At 51.7% G+C, this 19,636-nt stretch overlaps 1 protein-coding gene across 1 annotated transcript in view; it reads right to left on the bottom strand.

Moving 5' to 3' along the window:
* The window catches only part of Dnah10 (dynein axonemal heavy chain 10), a 110,199-nt gene that overhangs the window by 36,175 nt on the left and 54,388 nt on the right, over positions 1–19,636 (bottom strand). Inside the window, exons 33-45 of the mRNA XM_040731515.1 lie at positions 18,877–19,011; positions 18,183–18,335; positions 17,437–17,625; positions 15,248–15,394; positions 12,950–13,141; positions 12,105–12,223; positions 9,513–9,671; positions 7,965–8,100; positions 5,800–5,925; positions 4,560–4,694; positions 4,086–4,302; positions 3,112–3,231; positions 1,778–1,923 (exon numbers count right to left, since the gene is read on the bottom strand). Coding sequence (XP_040587449.1) covers positions 1,778–1,923; positions 3,112–3,231; positions 4,086–4,302; positions 4,560–4,694; positions 5,800–5,925; positions 7,965–8,100; positions 9,513–9,671; positions 12,105–12,223; positions 12,950–13,141; positions 15,248–15,394; positions 17,437–17,625; positions 18,183–18,335; positions 18,877–19,011 — 1,974 coding nt within the window. The remainder of the gene's footprint in view (positions 1–1,777; positions 1,924–3,111; positions 3,232–4,085; positions 4,303–4,559; positions 4,695–5,799; positions 5,926–7,964; positions 8,101–9,512; positions 9,672–12,104; positions 12,224–12,949; positions 13,142–15,247; positions 15,395–17,436; positions 17,626–18,182; positions 18,336–18,876; positions 19,012–19,636) is intronic.

The following is a 19,636-nucleotide window of genomic DNA, read 5'->3' as shown; positions in this document are numbered from 1 at the left end:
AATTCTGTGTCCTGCACCCTGACCCCTTTAAAGCTAAGCACACCACACTGCGTGAGACAGAGGCAGGCAGGCAGGCCTGATCCACCCAGCATTTCTTGCAGAGTATGTCTGTGTCCCGCTGCAAGTATCTCCGTGCTGTATAAAACAGTGATCTTTTGGGCAGCACACCATCCTAGGAGGCCCCATTTGACAAACTGCTCTTCACTCCACTTTGAGGGAGGATTTCTATACCCCCTTGGGGGACCCAGAAATGGCGCCGTCAGTCATGTCCCACCCATCCAGCACAGACTGAATAATGACTTATTCCTGGAGGAGAAAACCATGTTTACTGGGGAGAACCAAAGCTGTGGGGTCCCATGAGTGTATTAAAATAATGTCACAAAAGCCAGGCCCAAGGACTTACCAGACACCAGACCGAAGAAAGGGTGAAACTTCCTCATCTGGACCCCCATCGAGAGATGGGCACCCAATACTGTGATAGCCTGGCGGCACACCAACCTATCATGCCATACCTACTGTGTCTCAAGGACCAAGGATTCGCTGGCTTGGCTCTGTCCCACAGTATTCATCTGTCCACCTGTCTGGACCTACTCCCGGCCTGCTGTTTCCTGATCCACTTCTGCTTTCTCACCTGGCAGCTAAAAATCTACAGCTGTGTTCTCAAAGCTGCCCCCAGCAGCCCCCTTCCGGCTCTGACCGGGTTCATCACTGTCGACACAGACCCTCAGCACACTTCTGAGACCCCTGAGCTCTGTTGTGGCCTCTTTGGCTTGTGTCCACTCTGTAATCCACATATAAACATATAAATAGTATGTCTATGGCGTGCTGTGAGAGTATCAGTCATTAAAATAGGAATAAAGAACTTGCATTCACCTCGCCCAGGCTACTAAGGTAGGTGAACTTTATGATACACAGCTGCCAATTGAAACTGCTAAACCTAGGCAAGGTGGCGGCGGCAGGGCACACCTTTATTCCCAGCACTCGGGAGACAGAGATAGGAAGAAGGATGTCTCTGAATTCAAGGCCGGCCTGTCTACAGATTGAGTTCCAGAACAGCCAGGGCTACACAATAAACCCTGTCTCAAAAAGCAAACAGAAAGGAAGGAAGGAAGGAAGGAAGGAAGGAAGGAAGGAAGGAAGGAAGGAAGGAAGGAAGAGATCTCTAAACCTTGTGAATTTCTTATTATTTAGTAGATTCTGACATTGTGGAAAGAAACACACATGTTTGTCTGCGCTTCTGGTATAGTGAATTCCTGACACCATTTCAAAAACAAGGAACACGGTGGTTTCTGCCTTGTGGTCTCTGCTGCATTTCTGCCATGAAGGAAACCATTTGTCCTTGCATGTCACCAGTGTGGGTGGAATATGTCCCAGATCACGTGCATTGGACATAATCCCTCGGGCCTCCTGGCCCCGGAGAGCTAAGTAAATGGCTACTCTTCGTAACTTACCAGGCCTCGGGTCTTTTGTTATAGCAAAGGTCTAAGACAAGCACAGCCAAGCATTCCTAGGAGAGGTCCACTCTGAGGATCTGAGGTCACCAGCCACATGAAATGCCATCTTAGAAGACAGTCATCCAGCCCCAGTCAGGGTTTCAAATGAACACAGCCATCACCAACCTTAACTACAATTCTGTGAGAGAACTTGGGTCACCCAGGTAAGCCACATCAGAGTCCTGACCCATGGGAACTGAGAAGTAATAAGGGCTTGTGGCACTAAGCCACCAGGTGCTGCGTAACTTGTTACAGGGCAGCTGTTAACTAATACAAATACTTACATTGGTCTCCTCGTTCAGATTTTTAAGGAAGTTCTGGGTAGTGGCTGTCTTAGAAGTACCCGATTCACCCACTAAAAGAACAGGATGCTTGATTTTAACCATCTGCTCTAGGATCCAGGTGGTACGGGTCGTATCCACTGTGTGAACTGAAAGACAGAGTAGGGGTGTCACGGAGACTCTGAGCATTTGGCCACTTGGCACTCACACAGAGTCCCATGCATCCAGTAACAGACACTGAGCTCTGGGGTTGGAGAGGCGCCTCAGTGGGTAAGAGGCGCCTCAGTGGGTAAGAGGCGCCTCAGTGGGTAAGAGGCGCCTCAGTGGGTAAGAGGCGCCTCAGTGGGTAAGAGCCTTGCTCTAGAAGCAGAGGACCTGACTTCAAATCCCCAGCACCCACATTAAAAGTTGTGTGTGGCTGTGTGTGCCTTCAACAGAAGCGTCAGGGAGGTGGAGACAGGGACCCTCTGTGTAGCCCTGGCTGTCCTGGAACTTGCTCTGTAAACCAGGCTGGCCTTGAATTCAGAGATTCACCTGCCTCTGCCTCCCAAGTGCTGGGATTAAAAGTGTGTGCCTCCACCACCTGGCATTTTGTTTTGCTTTGTTTTTAAGTCAAGATCAGGCTGTAAAGGAGAATATGGATAAAGCCTAGCCTTGGCTTCCCAGCCATTCCATGGCTTTTAGGAGGAGTAACATCCACCCAATCAAAGTGTATAATCGAGTACAATGCATTTCCTTGGAAAAGTGGTTGTGGCAACTGCACTGGCTTCGACCACCCTGCTCCCTGAACTCCATCTGATTTACACTCAGAATGGAAACCCCAGTTGTCCCCAACTCACACCTCAGGCACCTGCAGGACCACGTCCTGAAAACCTCTACTGAAGGCAGCGCCACCACACAGTCAGGCCCAGCCCACCCACTCTCCCGTGGGATGATTTCAGTGGGGGACGGGTGTGTCTTCTTGCTCCAGAAGCACCATGCGCCAGACCAGACATGCTTACTGTGGAATCATACAGGATGGAGCAGGGCTCTCAAGGTCCACCCCTCGGGCCCTCCCTGTGCCCAGCCAGCTCTGTGACTGGAGTGCCCTAGGAGGCGTAAAGGAAACTGTAGAACAGGCCATCATGAGCATTGGCTTGCAGGGAAAAGCCCTGGTCACAGCCACACAGAGGTGCCCAGAGGCACGGGACAAAATGGGACCCCAAGGGGCCGATGGTGCCGCCCTCTAGTCACTTCCAACCAGTTCCAGGATGGCACTCAGTTCTTCTCGGGCCCACTCACACCCTTTCACACCCACGCACACCAGGAAGCTAAGAGCAGGGCCGGTGCTTACACACCCAGGATGTCAATAAATTTCCTCTCGTGGCTGTGAACATACTCAGGAACTAGCTTGCTCCATGGGATCCAGTAGTTCCGCTTGGAATCAAAATGGAAGTCGTACAGGGTGGGAAGATGCCCTGCAGGGGACAAGGGTCTGTGTTGTTTGGGTGACAGACATAGGAACAGGATAGGTTTTGATGCATCTGGAATGAGGTGCCTGTTCACCTCAGAGCTACCCTCAGTCTTGCTTGCTGCCCCTTCATGGTGAGCACCTTTTTGCAGCTAGCCACCAATCCTTGGAAATACAACTGTGGGGCACAAAGTCAGACCCCACCCTTACAGATGCTGGTGGCCCAGGCAATTTTGATGTAGAGGCTGAACTCTGAGACTGGATAAGTACAGGTATGACCCAGGACCCGGGACCCTTAAGGCCATCGGGCAGAGACAGGGTGGGGAGAAAAGAAGAAGCATGGTGTCAAAGATGGCTCGGGAGCTGGAGCCCCGCCTACCATCCGCGCCCCGCCCACCATCTGCACCCCGCCCCCAGACCGTTCCTAACCAGGATCCCCATTCACATGTGTGCCACGCCCACCCATCTCTCCAGAGATCACTTCTCCAAGCAGGCCATCCATGGGCTCCACCTGTTTCTATTTAAGGGCGCACATATTCATGCAAAAGCTTAAACCCTTTATGCCTTCCCATGACTTACCTGCTGGTCTGTGAGACAGATGGGGGAGCCCAGGGGAAAATGGGGAACCCAGGATTGTGTCAAGTGTGGAGAGCTCAGCCAGAGCTGGAGTATAAGGGTCCAGCCTCCTCCAGCAGTGGTGTCTCGGGGGTCGGCCTGCTGGAGCGGGCCATGCGCTTGAAGCCCTGAGCGTGGCAGTGGCCACGTCACACAGACGGGAAACTCACGGGCAGCAACAGGGAAAAGTGGGTTGGGTTGGCCTCCCCTACAAACCGGCACCAGAGAAGGGGCCACGATTCCTACCTGGCAGTTCTCCCGGGCGGGCCCAGTTCCCCTCCGTGTCCGCGGTGGGCATTGACGAGAGGTGCTTGATGCACTCATCAAATTTGATCCGCCCCGCATCGAGCAGGGAGGAGCCGAGTGAGCAATAAAGAGCCTCCAGAAAGAAACACTCTAGCAGGTCAGGGTCCTCAATCTCCCCTTCCAGTAATGAATCCATCATCTTGGTTAGCTGGGTCACCTGATCACAGAAAGCTGACCTCCATGATGCTACCCTGTCCTGAGTCCTGGGGTCCCCTCTCCCATCGTGATGGCATCTATACCCGCCGTATTGGTTTCACCACACGGAGCCCGGCACCTTCACTTGCATGGGGGTCACACGAATGTGCCCTGACATCCACCCAGCAGCCACCTCTGCTTCCTGCAAGCTCCTCCCACACATCGGGGGTGCATCCCGGGGAAGCTTTCCTCCCGCCCTCAGGGGCGGAGTGCCCTTACCATATTCAGGTCTGTCTGAGGGACCACCATCTTGAGCTTCTCTCCTTGTCTCCCGTCCACTATTCCCTCTATGATCATGTCAATAAGCGAGGGCACGTACTTCTCAAAGAGGTCATTTAAATGCTTTTGCTCCACCTGTGGAGGAGAGCGCCAATTCCTTTTCAAGGGTCCTTTTAACTGGAAGCTCATCAGAGTTGAGATGAGAGCTATGACGGTGACTTCAGCAGGCATCGAGCCAGGGCCAATGCCTTTTGTGCGTAGACAGGTTTGTTCTTTTGTTGTTTGTTTGTTTGTTCTGGGGGAGCAAGGTTTCTCTGTGTAGCTTTGTAGACCAGGCTGACTTTGAACTCACAGAGATCCGCCTGCCTCTGCCCCCTGAGTGCTGGGGTTAACGGTGTGCGCCACCACCACCCGGCGGACAGGTTCGCTATTGATGCTGCACTCATTTCCCTTCGCTGCCACGATGCACCCACGGGAGATAACAGGCCCCATCTGACAGGAAAAGAGCTGACGGTCTTAGAGTTCAAGCATCACAACTGACCGTTCAGCAAAGGGTTTAAAGTGATTCACTGTGTGTGCGGTTGGAGGGCGGGCTCAGTGGCCCAGATGGCGTCCTAAGACTGGGCTAAGGGTACCATGGGTCAGCAGCTAAGAGCACTTGCTGCTCTTACAGAGGACCTGGGCTCAATTCTCTACACCCACGTGGTGGCTCACATCAGGCTGGGACTCCAGCCCTAGGGGATCTAACATCCTCTTCTGAGCAAAAGCACAGAACAGGGCATCCCCTCTCTCCATAACTGGGCCCATCTAAACCAGGTTTGCACACTGAAACCCAGAATCCACCTGGGTCAACATCCGCTGGCTACATCCATGTCCTTTCATTCATGTATCGTCTCTGACTGTGTTCCCACCCCAGGAGCAAACTTGAGTAGGGACAAAAGAAACTCACTCTTTGAGGCCAGCCCGGTCTACAGAGTTCCAGGACAGCCTCCAAAGCTGCACAGAGAAACCCTGTCTCGAAAAACCAAAAAAAAAAAAAAAAAAAAAAAGAAACTCACTCATGCAACTGCAAGCGTTCCCTATCTATCTGCCCCTTTGCAGAGATCTGTTGATCCCTGGCCTAAGCCGTCAATGTCATCACCCATCTCACCAGTATACCTGATTGTGTGCTCAAGGTCACACACGCATCCCTTGTCCAACATTCCTGATCAGGCCTGAGCTGTTAAAGGGTAGTGCTCACCTTGTTCTGTATTTGTTGTTGTAACCATTTTCTCCAGTATGGTTGGTATTTCAAGTTCTTAGGGTCCACGTAGACCATGCCGCATCGAGACACAGTAGCAGGAGAGGCGTACTGCAAGTCTCCCACCTGGAAAGAGTGAGCCCTTCAGCTCGGAAACCTTTCTGCTCATGGCTGCTAGTGCCAGGACCTTCCCTGGGCAAAGATTCACCAGGGCACCAAGCCTGTGACAGGCAGCCAGCACAGCTGTGGAGGTTTTAAACTGAACATGGAGGTCACAGCGAGATATGTTTTTCTGTGCACTAGGTATGTGCAGGCATCCACAGAGGCCAAAGGAGGGCATCAGATCTCTTGAAAGTGAAGCTACAGATAGCTGTGAGCTCTCATGTACAAGCTGGGAACCAAACTGGGGTCCTCTGCCAAAACAGCCAGTGTTCTTCACCACTGAGCTGCCGCTCCAGTCCCTTTGTTTTTGTTTTTTGTTTGTTTTTTGAGACAGGGCTTCTCTGTTTAGCCCTAGCTATCCTAGAACTAGGTCTTGTAGACCAGGCTGGCCTTGAACTCACAGAGATCCGCCTGCCTCTGCCTCCCACGTGCTGAGATTAAAGGCGTGTGCCACCATCGCCCAGCTCTTGTTTCAGTTTTTTAAAGACAGCATTTCACGTAGCCCAGGCTAGCCTGTAACAGCACTGACAAGTGTCTCTCTTTATCAGCCAACTAGACAATGATACACACAAACGCAAACGCGCTGATGAACTCTGCAGATGAGAAAAACATCCCCCTTAGCCTGAGCAAGAGCAAGCCCTAGGACACAGCTATGGAGCAAGCAGCCGGTGTGGTCAGCAGGGAATGGGGGAGGGGAGGCTTGGGGAGCCTCGCACAAACAGGAGGGCAGACAGTGTGAGGGAGAGGGAAGGTGGCTACAAGCTCCAGACAAAACAAATGGTTCTAAAGGACAAGGAAGGAATTACAACACGCTAGCTGGCTCTCTGCAGTACTTATTTCCATATTCAAAGCAATGTCACTAGTGTGTGCGGCGAGTCTACTCAGAAACTCAGTGTTCTGAGGAGGAGGGTCTACAACTGAAATGGCACGTGAACCCTCATATTCAGAGGACTCGGCCGGTAGGTAAAGTTTTTAACTTCTGCTTAGTTTTCTGAGAGATCAGGACTTGCTTATAAAGGTATAGATGGTCAAGAATTCCTTATGTGGCCCATGCTGGCCTCAAACTCATGGGAATCCTCCTGCCTCTTGTGAAGCCTCCTAATTGTTGGGATTACAAGCATGTTCAACAATAATGTATAAATTAAAAGCTCATATTTTTATTTTATTTATAGTGTGTGTGTGCATGTGTGTGTGTGTGTGTGCATATGTGTGTGTGTGCATGTGCATGCGCGTGTAGGTATGCTCACTATGTGAGTGTATTGCCGGAGAGGCCAAAAGAGGGTGTTGGATTCTCAAGTGATGGGTGTTTGTGAGCTGCCCAGTGTAGATGCTGGGAACCAAACTTGGGTCCTCTGCAACAGTAGCAAGCACACTTGACCACTGAGCCATCTTTCCAACCTACTCATAGATAAATTTAGTAAAAGAATGATTGACAGGCTTAGCATTTTTTAAATAGATAATAGGATGATTCTCAGTAGAAATAGTTTTAAAAAACAAAACAAAACAGCGAAGTGTGGTGGCGCACAGCTTTAATCTCCCCGCTCGGGAGGCAGAGGCGGGGGGATCTCTGTGAGTGCAAGGCCAGCCTGGTCTACAGAGCAGGTTCCAGGCCAGCTGGAGCTACACAGTGAGAGCCTGTCTCAATAAAACATGGAAGTAGCCAACTCTAACTTAGAATCAGAAGAAGGGATGGTGGAAGAAGAGAGTAGAAAGGGTTGGGGCTGGTGAGAGGGCTCAGGGAGTGAAGCACTTGCTGCTAAGTCTCGAGAGCTGAGTTCAATCCCCGGGACCCACACTCCGGACAAAAGAACCAGCTCCCACAGGTTGCCCTCTGACCCACACACATACCTGGGTGCGCAAACGTAGATAAGTTACCATGTTAAAAATCAAAACGTCGAACTCACTGTAAACTCCCGTGTTTTCATTAATCGCCTACCTTAGTAAAGACTTAGTGAACTTAAAAGCAAGGTTCCTGTTCAAGTCTCGCTCTCAGCACTACTTGCCTCAAAGAGCAGGGCACAGTGTGCCTGGAGCCGAATGCGCTCCCCATTGGCCAAGGTCAACAGCTTGTTGTCGTCCATCACCGAGTTCATGTTTTCCACCCACAAGGCATCTACGTCACCATCAAACAAAATATACCTGCAGTGACCAAAGAGAGGTAAGCCGCAGACCCTGGAGCCCGCTGTGTCCCCGCTGTCCCCCCTGCTCTGTGTCTTTCTCCAGGACCTTCTCAGTGTACCTTTGTCCTGATAGCTGACCTCGAGGGGCATAAATACTACGTAACTCGCCAATGTTTGAGCATCGGAAAACATCACACACAATCCAGCTAGCTTCCTCAGGCAAACTGACGGTCCACCCTTGGAATAAGACTGCTAAGCTGGTGAACAGCGCACGCCACTGACGCTATTTTTTTGTTTGTTTGTTTGTTTGTTTTTACGAGACAGGGTTTCTCTGTATTGTTTTGGAGGCTATCGGTCCAGCCTGGCCTCGAACGCACAGAGATCCGCCTGCCTCTGCCTCCCGAGTGCTGGGATTAAAGGCATGCGCCACCACTGCCCGGCAACTGACGCTATTTTAGTATGGAAGCTTTCACTGCAGAGCCAACTAGGATTCTACAATCCATCTTCTGTCTTTTAGAGCCATTTGTTTTGTCTGGAGTTTGCAATCACCTTCTTTGTCATCTTACACTATTTGCCTTGACCTTCACTTGTCCTTGTACATTGCAGCGTCCCTGCACTCCTGTATGGGAACCACCTACTAATCCTCAGTGAGTAGCATCACGGGGACGGAAAGTGTCATGGTCTACCACCCCGTACGCCGTTTTTGCCGTAAAGCTGAGGTCAAGAATAAATTGCAATTTATCGCAATGTTCTTTTTTTTAAACCTTTGTTGTTTCTTTTCTGTTTTCCTTTAATTTTTTAAAGATTTTTAAAATTTTATTTCGTATGTACGAGCATTTGCATGAATATCTGTGCCCCGTGTTTATGCAGTGCCTGAGAAGACCACAAGGGGGCACCTGGAGCTGTAGCTACAGATGGTTGAGAGTTGCTATGTGGGAGCTGGGCATGGAACTCTGGTCCTCTAGAAGAGCAGACAGTGACCTTAACCACTAAGCTATCTTTCCAGATCGATTTATTTATTTTTAGACAGGGTCTCGTGAAGTAGCTCAGGCTGGCTGAAAACTCAAGACAAGATGGAAATGGAGCGCTAGCATCACTATGAGGTGTCTCCCCACAGTCTGTTCAAAGGGGGAGAAAATGCCCCGTCCAGAAGAAGAGGCACTGTGAGTAGCAGGGCATGCAGACACCACACATTTCCGATGCTGAGACAGATCCCTCATCCCTGTGGCATTCCTGTCTGAGACGCACAGCCAGAACCAAAAGAGCAGCCAGGGAACTAAAACTGAGGCTCTTCTGCAATTCAGCTCGTCTGGAATATTCCAGAGCATCAAGGTCACGAGGAAAAGGAATTCTAAGAAACTGCTCAAAATTAAGGGACGCCAAAGAAATTGCTTCTAACCCAGGCTTCTAGCTAATGGGGCAGACACTCACTTCCGTTCCTTCTTGTCGGTCGGCCTGTTGATCTCCCTGAAGATGTTTGACAGCACCCCATCCGTCCAGTCTCGAGTGACGGGGTCCAGGATGCCGTATAGCTCAATGACACTCACAGCTTTGGGGTTCAAGATGTACAACTTCGTCATTATCCCAAGCCTAAACCAAAAAAGGCAGCTTCAGGTGGGGCCCACAAAGCACTGGAGGGGGGCAGGTGAAACCCGTGAGACCTGTGAGACCTGTGAGAGGAACTGCAGGAGAGACTCCGCTCCAAAACTGATCTGTGCTCCTATTTTGTAAGGAGGGTCAGAGGCAGGGTCTTATTATGTTGCCCTGGCTAGCCTAGAACTCACTAAGTAGACCAGGCTGGCCACAAATTAATGGTGATCCTCCTGCCTCTGCCTGCTAGATCGCAGCCCTGCACCGCCACACATGGCTCTGTGTGTTGCACGCTTTGTAAGTTAAGTGGACAGGACATGGCCCTCCGTGATCATAGATCCCGCCACACTGCCCCCATCGAAGGAAAACCAAACTTAATGCAACCCGTTGGTCGGAATACTAAGACAAATGAATGGAAATAGCACAGCGCAGTATTACACGTGTGTACGTGTGTGTGTGTGTGTGTGTGTGTGTGTGTGTGTGTGTGTGTTTGCGTGATGGCTGTTAAAACTACCTAGCACACCAGGCCTCAGCCTCCCGCTGTCCTGGGCCCTCTCTTACGGAATAGGGCACTTCTCTTAAGGAAGTGGCACCACCCAGTGCAAGATTTTTTAATTTTGTGTGTGATGTATGCACATGTAGCCTGTGCACATACGTGTGTGGACAGAGGCCGGAGGAAGACGCTGGGTGTTTGTTTGTCCTGCTCCATCCGTCTACCGCATGTCTTTGGGGCAGGGTCTCTCACTGAACCCAGAGCTAGGCTGGTAGCTGCAAGCCCCAGCGATGCTGCCATTTCCACTCCCACCACAGCAGTGGGGGTCCAGGGACCCCCAGTTGTGCCTTCCTTTTTCCATGGGCACCGGGGACTTGAACTCAGGCCCCCCTCATGCTTGTGCAGCAAGTGCTCTTTAACTATGAGATAGTCTCCCAGACCCAGCTCTGAAATCTGCTGTGCAATCTAGAAACGCTAGAGCCGTGCACATCACACAGCTGTATTTAGAATTTGCCTGGAATGTTGGCATTCATTCATTCATTCATTCATTCAAGTCTGTCTAGACTCCAGCTAATGACGATGGGAGGAGCAAAGAGTTGGAAAATCCACTCTGGATGTAAGAGCGCCACACCACAGTGAGTCGTTAGGATGTTCCAGGGGCTTTGTTTAACTCTAATAATTAATGTAATTATTATTATAGTTTATTTCTTTATGGGGGCAGGTCAGAGGACAGTTTGCGGGAATTAGTTTTCTCCTTCCAACATGTGGGTTCTGGGGTTCAGAGTCAGGCTGTCAGGCTTGGCTGCAAGCACCCTTCCAGTCTCTGAGCCCTCTCACTGGCCCTTCCCTGTGATTCAGAGTACATTAAAAGTTGGAGTCGCCTCCTCCTTCACGCCGGTCTGGTGACGAGCTGTGGAGGTGACACTCCGCCATTGCCCATGGCAGGTTCTGACTTACGCTGCAGGGCCAATCTAAGCACTGGGATGATGTCACTGTTCTGGCACACTGGCTTCCTGTGGAGCTGTCCCTCTGCAGGTCAACTTGTTTGTCACAGGCTGCAGGATCACCTATTGTGTGTCCTGAAGTCCGAACCAAACTGGGGTCCTCCTCAAGAGCAGCAGATGCTCTTAACTGCCGAAGCCATCTCTCCAGCCTCATTTTCCGAGCTTTAACCAAGGGTGAAAGAGCTTCCCTGAATGTGAGTGGGGCCATCTCATGGGCTGGGGTCCCAGATAAAATAAAGCTGGGAAAAGGGGCAAGTTCATTGGGTGCCTGTGGTGGCATATTTGACTGCAGTGTGAAGATGTGTCTCTGTCCTTCCTGGCCTGCCTAAGGCACCTTCTGATTGGTTTAGTAAAGAGAATGGTTAATAGCTATGCAGGAAAGGGTAGGCGGGACTTCCAGGCAAAGACAGCAACTCTGGGAAGAATCTGAGGTGGTAGATTGGCCAGCAGGATGTAGAGGAAGTTGGACACACAGTACTGTGTCAGATGTGGACTGACATAAACAGGGTGATTTAAGTTCTGAGAGTTAGTCGGGAACCAGCCTAAGCTAAGGCCAAGCTTCCATAATTAATAAAAAGTCTCCACGTCATTATTCAGGAGCTGCAGGTCCAAAGAAAGGCCCGTTACTAGGGCCAGCATTTACGCCTCTCTGCTCTCTGGCCCGCCCAGATATGAGGAGTCACAATGCTGTGCTCCTGCCCTCCTGCCTCCAGGAACTCCACAGCGCCCTCCCTGCCATGACGGATTACACCCTCTCAAACCCTGAGCCAAAATAAGTCCTGCAGCCCCATGGCCCACCTTTTGTAGGTGTTTGGTCATATCTATCAGAAAGCAACTCGCGACTGGGACAAACGTGAGAACGAATAATCCAAGCTCTCACCAAACACTTCCCAAGGCCTGTCCTGACAAATGCCCCCACCCCAGCAGGACACTCACTTTGTCTGGGCCTGACACAGAGCGTTGATGACCACGGACTTGCCCCCTCCTGTGGGCCCCACCACCATGGTCGTGTGGCGGGTCAGCATGGTCTCAAACATCTGGACCACTTTATCCACCTGTGGGACAGACAACAACGGTTTGTAAGACGTGACTCAGGGCTGGTGAGCTGGCTGAGACAGCAGAGGTGCTTGCCACCAGGCTTGACCAATTCCTGTGTAGCTGAGGCTAGCCCTGGACTCCTGATCTTCCTCTGCCTCTGCCTCCTGAGCACTGGGGGTCTGTGCCACTGTATTTCATGACGAGGCCGCACGTATCTGTCCATCAGCTAACAGACACTGTGGTTTCTCCGGTTGGGCCGCTGTGAATATCCCGCCATGGGAGCTCATGAGCGTGTTTCCCGTCAGGCACGTTCTTACTGCTCTTGGGACCGTGCAGTGGGATCACCAGGCCCTGGGATGCCTCTGGGTGTAACTTGTTGATGAGCTGACAGACAGCTTGCCAGTGCGGTGTGTAATTTTACCTTCCTGACAGGAATGTGGGGGGGGGGAGGGGCTGTCTTCCTCAATTGCTCTCCTTTTTAGTTTTTGAGACGGCGTCTCTCACTAAACTTGTGGTTCACTGATGTGGCCAGACTGTCTGGTCAGCACGTTTCAAGGCCCTACCGTGGCTGGTTTACACATGCATGCCGCAGAGCCCAGCTTTCTACAGGGGTTGTAGGCAACCGGACTCAACCCCGCATGCTTGGGCGGCAAGCACGTCACCAGCTGAGCCATGAGTCCGATGCCGGCCTGTGTTAGATAGTGAGTTCCAGACTAATGTGAGTGACAAAGCACTCCGCTCACCTGGACCGGCAGAAGCACGTAACCATTCTCCTCCAGCACCTGCTCTACCGCGTCATTGAAATCCGGGTATCGCACGCGGGGGCAGTCCAGCCCCGGGAACAGGTCGGAGATGAGGCCCAGGAAGAGGGGGACATCCTCAAACACAAACTTGGGCAGGTTCATGTCCCGCAGCGCCCGCATCAGGACCACATCCTGGAGGGACCAGAGGATGCAAGGCTGCCAGAACCCGGAAAGCACCTGGACACCCTCCTGCCCAGCGCAGAGTGCGACGTTCTTATACATTTGAATGTCTCTAATCACAACTTTTATATATTTAATGTATGTAATAAGGGCTGGCAAGATGACTCAAAAGATGACAAGCACCAAGCTCGATGACCTGTGCCTAACCCTGGAACCTGCGTGGTGGGAAAACACAGTTCACTCCCACAATTGTGCTCTGGCCTCCACGAGCACCTGACACAGGCACGTGTACACACACGAAGTAAGCAAAGAGAACACGGTATATGCTGGGCATTGTGGTGTGTGGCTTTAGTCCCAGCACTCGGGAGGCAGAAGCAGGTGGATCTCTGTGAGTTCGAGGACAGCCTGGTCTACAGAGCAAACCAGGGCTACACAGAGAAACCATGTCTCAACACTCCCCCCCAACTATAACAAAACATATAATGCGTTATGTATTTATACATTAGATGTTATAGATTTATGTATTTTAAAGAAAACTGGGGGGCTGTGATAGGGATTGAACCTAGGCAAATCCCTACTACCAAGTTGCACCCCCAGTTAAAATTCTAAAAAAATTAAAATTCTGACACGTCATTGCTGGTGGAAAATTGTGCAGGAATGTCGCCGTCAGAGTGCCAGCGATGGATCTGGCGGTGCAGGAAGTATCACATCAAAGTAATGTGACTATTTCTCTCACTTGCACTGCAAAGAGGAAGTAAGTAGGGAGGGGGTGGGTCTGATCAGAGCCTGTGTGTACACCTGGGAGATATCTCACCGAATCCCATTAAGATGTAGACCAGTGGGTGGAGCAATGGCTCAGTGGTTAAGAGCACTGAATATTCCTCCAGAGGACCCAGGTTCGATTCCCAGCACCCACATGGCAGCTCACAACCGTCTGCAACCCCAGGGCCTCCAAAGAGGGCTAGGCATGCTTGTGGTACAAAGACAGACATGCAGAAACAACACCCATACACATGAGATAAGTTGATTGAAAACTTAAAAAAATATGCAATCAGCAGTCACTAACTGAACAGAACTTACATCCCTACTTCATCAGAAGGCTACTCACGCCCCTCTGCTTCCCTGCCGCCCTCAGGCTGTCAGTTGCTACGGAAGCACCTAAATGCTGGTGCTGCCAAGGGGACTCTGAATTTGAGTTTTTGTTTAAATGGTTTTTTTTTTTTTGGTTTTTCGAGACAGGGTTTCTCTGTGGTTTTGGAGGCTGTCCTGGAACTCACTTTGTAGACCAGGCTGGCCTCGAACTCACAGAGATCCGCCTGCCTCTGCCTCCTGAGTGCTGGGATTAAAGGCGTGCACCACCAACGCCCGGCTGTTTAAATGTTTTACTCATTTTATATACCAACCACATTGCCCCCTCTGTCCCCCCCATGTCTCCCTAACCCCACCCACCCCCATCCATTTCTCTGAAAGTGTAAGACTACCCATGCCAAGTCAACAAAGCCTAGAACATCAAGTAGAGGCAGGACCAACACCCCCCCACCCCCGCATCAAGGCTGAGCAAGGCATCCCACCATAGCCAATGGGCTCCAAAAAAGCTAACTCATGCACCAGGGCTAGATTCTGATCCTAGTGCCGGGGTCCCTCAGATAGATCAAGCTGCACAACTGTCACTCACATGCAGAGGGTCTAGTTCATCCCATGCAGGCTCCCCGGCTGTCTGTCTAGAGTTGGTTAATTCCCATGAGCTTGGGTCAGCTGTCTCTGTGGGTTTCCCCGTCATGATCTTGACACACACACACACACACACACACACACACACACACACACACACATCCCATATAATCCTTCTTCCCTCTCTTTGGCTAGACTCCCGGAGCTGGGCCCGGTGCTCGGCTGTGGATCTCTGCATCTGCTTCCATCAGTTACTGAATGAAGTTGAACTTGATCTTAAGGTAACAAATGTCCTAAGACAACGTCACTGGGAGGAGACCAAAGCAAAGCCAGACAGGGGGCCCACCAAGACCTAAGCTCCTGGATGCCCAGCGTCCTCCGCCCTGCCGTCCGCACGTGTGGCCGCTGCACAGAACCACAGACAACCACAGACGCTGAGCAGCCTACCTCCTGCAGGTCTGCGGAGCCTCGCTTTAGCTCGCCTGCCATGACCAGCACCGACTTCAGGGCCCGGAGCCCAAAGTCGTAGTGGTGCTGCTTGGAGAGCTGCTCCCGGGCCAGCTTGTACAGAACTGTCATCTTCTTGGCCAGAGTCTTTTTGACAGAAGACAGTGAGGAAACAGAAGCACAAGAGAATCAAGTGACAGAAAGCAACGAGTGTCACTGCGAATGCAAGGGGACGTGGGTGTCTCAGGGACAAGGAGCTACAGATCTGCAGGTCTGGCCTTCGGCACTCAAAGACCACCAGGGCGTTTCAAAGTATGGCACCTGGGGGACTTATTCAAAGAGCACCCAGGGCAGGGTGATGACGTGGGAGGTGTGTTCAAGCAGGGGGATCAGGAGGTTCGAGGTCATCCTCGGCTACGTGAGAGTGTGAGGCTAGCCTAGACTACCTGAGACCCTGTCTGAAACTTACTGACAGTTGTACACAGCTGGGATCACAGCCCCTTTCGATGATGGGAGATTCCAGCATGCAGCCAGAGCCCACCTGCGCAGACGCTCCCAGACTACTGGGACCTCCACCTATCATGCAGGCGCCCCCGGCCCAGCTGTTGTTCCTTTGTTTGATATTTGGAGATGAACCCAAGACCACTGAGCTATGTCTCTAGCCCTTTACTTCATTTTGAGATGGAGCTTGACTTTGAATTTATAATATTCCCACCTCAATCTCCTGAAGAAGTATGGACTAGAGCTCAGTATGAGCCACTGTGCCTGGTCTGTTCCCCTTTCTGACAGCAATTTGGATTCCCGGGCCATGTCAATCAAGCCCACTGGTCCCTGGAACTTACTTGGGAATTTGGATGAAAACAGACACAAAATCTCAACCTGAAAACCCAGAGTCCTGGAAGTTTGGGGTGGGGTGGCCAGGGTGCAGTGAGAGCCTTGAGGAACATCCAGTGCAGGGCTCAGTGGCTAAAAGCACGTATTGCTGCTGTAGAGGGCTCAAGTTTCGCTCCCAGCACTCAAGTTGGATGGCTCATGACCACCAGTAACTCCAATTCCAGGGAACCAGATGCCCTCTTCTGGCCCATGTGGGAATTGCACCCATATGCACGTAACACAAACTCATAATTGAAAAATAAATTTTTTTTTCAAAGAGCATGCATTGCAGGAAATGGTTGGGTGTGGCTCAGTGTTGGAGAACATGCCTCAGTTGCATGAGGTGCTGGGTTCTGTCTCCAGCATCATACAAAAAAAAGAGGGAAAAGTATGTGTGCGTGTGTGTCTGTATGTGTGTGTGTGTGTGTGTTACATGCAAGTGCGTGGGTGAATGTACCCATGGGTGCTCGTGCATAAAGAGGCCAAAGGAAGAATTAGGTGCCTCCCTCTATCATCTTCACTGTATTGCTTTGACACAGGACCTCTCACTGAGCCTGAGGCTCACTACCTTGACTAAGCTGGCTGACCAGGGAGCTCTTACGATCCACTTGTCTCCTCTTCCAGTCCTGGGATTACAGGCATGTGCAACCACGCCCACCTGTTTACATGGGTACTGGGGATTCACAATCAGGTCTTCATGACTGCAGAGCAAGCCCTTTCACCCAGTGAGCCGTCTCCTTCGTCTGAACCTTAGATTTTGGGAGAACCTGGAGCTGATTGGTGAGGCCGGCTGGCCAGCGAACTCCAGGGATCTGCCAGTTCCCACCTCCCTGGTACAACAGTTACAGGCGCGCACCACCACACCTGGCTTTTATGTGGGTCTGAAGACTGGAACGCAGGTCCTCATGCTCACGAGGCAGGCCCTTTACTGCCTCAGCCATCTCCCTAGCCCCCTGGTGTAGCTTTTAAAGGCTGACACAAGAGAGTTTCTCAGTGGCAAAGGGTTTGGCTCGTACTCTTTGACTATGGTGACATCCACTCCACCTCCACATGAGAAAGACCATGAACCCCGGTGATAGCTGAACACGACATAGACCTGGGCAGCTCACAGGCTGTGTCAAAGACCTGCATCTGTATGCATAAGGTGCCTCTCCTGAGGAGGGACACAGGGGAGCCCTGTGACTGCTGCCCCAACTTCTCAAGTATTAGTACATGACCAAATTAAGTCACAGCTTCAGAGACGGTGGGGGTAGGAGCAGAGTCAGGGCAGAATCATCCCAAAGCACAGCCTGCAGTTCGCCACCGGCGCGGCTCACCTTGGCCCCCAGGAAGCCCTCGGAGAAGAGCATAATTTCACAGATTTGCTGCAGATCGGGCACAATGACCACCACAGGCCTGAACAACGCCTTCACGGACTCGGGCAGCTCTGTGCGGCCCGCATAGCCGGGGTTCATGGTGATGAAGATGCCCATCCGAGGGTCGAGGGAGATCTCCTGCCCTTCAAACTGCAGGGGAGGAAAGAGGGGGTGATGTAGCCACCAGTTCACCCAGGGAGGTGCAGAATCCAAGACATCTCTGGAAAGCCAGGTGTGGTGTCCGGTCAGGTGTGGCATCCAGTCAGGTGTGGTCAGGTATGGTGTCTGACCAGGTGTGGCAGGTAATCCTCATTGTCAGATTCAGTGGATTTAGAATCATTTAGGTATATGCCTCTGGGTGCTTTTGTGAGAATTAACAGATGGAGGGAGACCTGCCCTGAATGTGAGGGGTACCATCCATAAGATAAGGTGTCTGCATATAGCTAAAGGTGGGGGAGCTAGGCAACACAGGCATGTCCCTCTCTCTGCTGTGGGGCCATGGTGGTGGGAGCTACCCTGCCCACCCTGCTCTCCCCACCACGGTGGACCAAACCTTCTGAAACCATGACCAAAACCTGCCGAGTGCCTGGCCACGGCGGCACAAGAGTCACTAACAAAGCGGGTCTGAAAACGGCCGGCACCCAAGCTGCCACAGGCTTTGCAGGCATCCTGGGATGGGATGCAGGTGCCTCCCAGCCTCTCCTCACCTGAAACGTGGTCAGCTGGTGGATTAGCGCATTGCGGATCGTCTGGATCTGCGACGAGATGACGGAGAGCACAGAGGCATCTATCCGGTTGAACTCATCGAAACAGCCCCATGCGCCACACTGGGCGAGGCCAGAGAAGATCTTCCCAACAGCCTAGGGATGCCATCAGAACCATCAGGACTGTTCCTCCTTGAAATGAGAGGCTTGCACCTTCTAAATTAAACCATTTGTTGAGCGGCTAGATGGAGAGCGCTGGCCCGGTACAGCACTCACAGAACTTTCTGGCAATATGCCAAGGCTCTTGGTAGGCGGGCTCCCACTCAGGGCTAGACAATCAAGACTTTGTATCTGTATAAACTCCAGATTACCAGCTGCGAAAATGCTGGGAGATCTAGCCACAGTGGGTCCACAGGCCCAAGTGTCTGTCCTGAACCAAAACTGAGCAGTGGAGCCCTCTAGTGCTGGAGTTAGCCGCTGTCCTCACCCCTCACCCCTTACTCGTTCATGTTATCTCCCTGAGCCCAGCGGCCCGAGTTCAGGGCTCTTGCCCTATGGCTGAGTGAAAGGTTTACTACAATATCCTCCCAGCTATCACTTGTCATTTCAGAAGACACGTGACACACTTTTTAACCATGTCCACACTAAAAGCTGCCTGCAGGGGAATCGGGTACTGGAAGTGATGGTGAGGCCTTACTTTGTAATCCATGCCTTCGCCACAGTTGGTGACAACACACAGCAGGCCCAGGGCTTTGGCAAGGTCCTTGGTGGTCTCTGTCTTGCCTGTCCCTGCTGGGCCAGCAGGGGCACCTCCCAGATACATGGACAGCGCCTGTGAGCAGCCAAATGCAAAACATATGTGTTTTTGCTTGGAGAAAGGGTACCACTCCCAGGGCCATCTCTGGGACACGTGCAGAGACACTGCGATGCTCAGCTCCATGTGCCAGCCTGACTGTGTCGGGAGCTGCCCGTGTTGCTGGCTACATATTGTTTCTGGGTGGGTCTGTAAGAGTGTCTCAGAGCCTGACACTTTTTGCTGAGCCAAGTTAGGCAGACGGTCATCCACAGGGTAGGCAATGTCACCTAGCCCCGCCCCGCAAGAACTGGATGGGACTTGAGGAGGGGAAGATGCCGTCTCTGCTTTGGCTGTGATAGTAGCCTTGTACTCTGACATTCCCCAGGGCTTCAGACCCAAATGAGAGTGGGTAGCTCAGGTCCTCAGTCCTGTCTGTCCTGTTGGCCAATGGTCAGCTAGGAAACTAACTTGTCTCTGTGATCGCTGTCACAAAATGCTTAGCTTTGCGGTCTCCCATTGATCTTGTCCCTTTGGACATTCATGTTTTGAAACAGGGACCCATGTAGCCCAGGCTTGCCTAAAACTTGCTATGTAGTTGGGGATGGCCTTGAACTCCTGATCCTCCTGCCTCCACCTCCAAGCACTGGGGTCATAAGCATGC

Source organism: Mesocricetus auratus, unplaced genomic scaffold, assembly GCF_017639785.1.
Source record: "Mesocricetus auratus isolate SY011 unplaced genomic scaffold, BCM_Maur_2.0 Super-Scaffold_100025, whole genome shotgun sequence".
NCBI lineage: Eukaryota > Metazoa > Chordata > Mammalia > Rodentia > Cricetidae > Mesocricetus > Mesocricetus auratus.
Note: the sequence above shows the minus strand (reverse complement) of the source record. Positions and strands in the feature narration are given on the sequence as shown.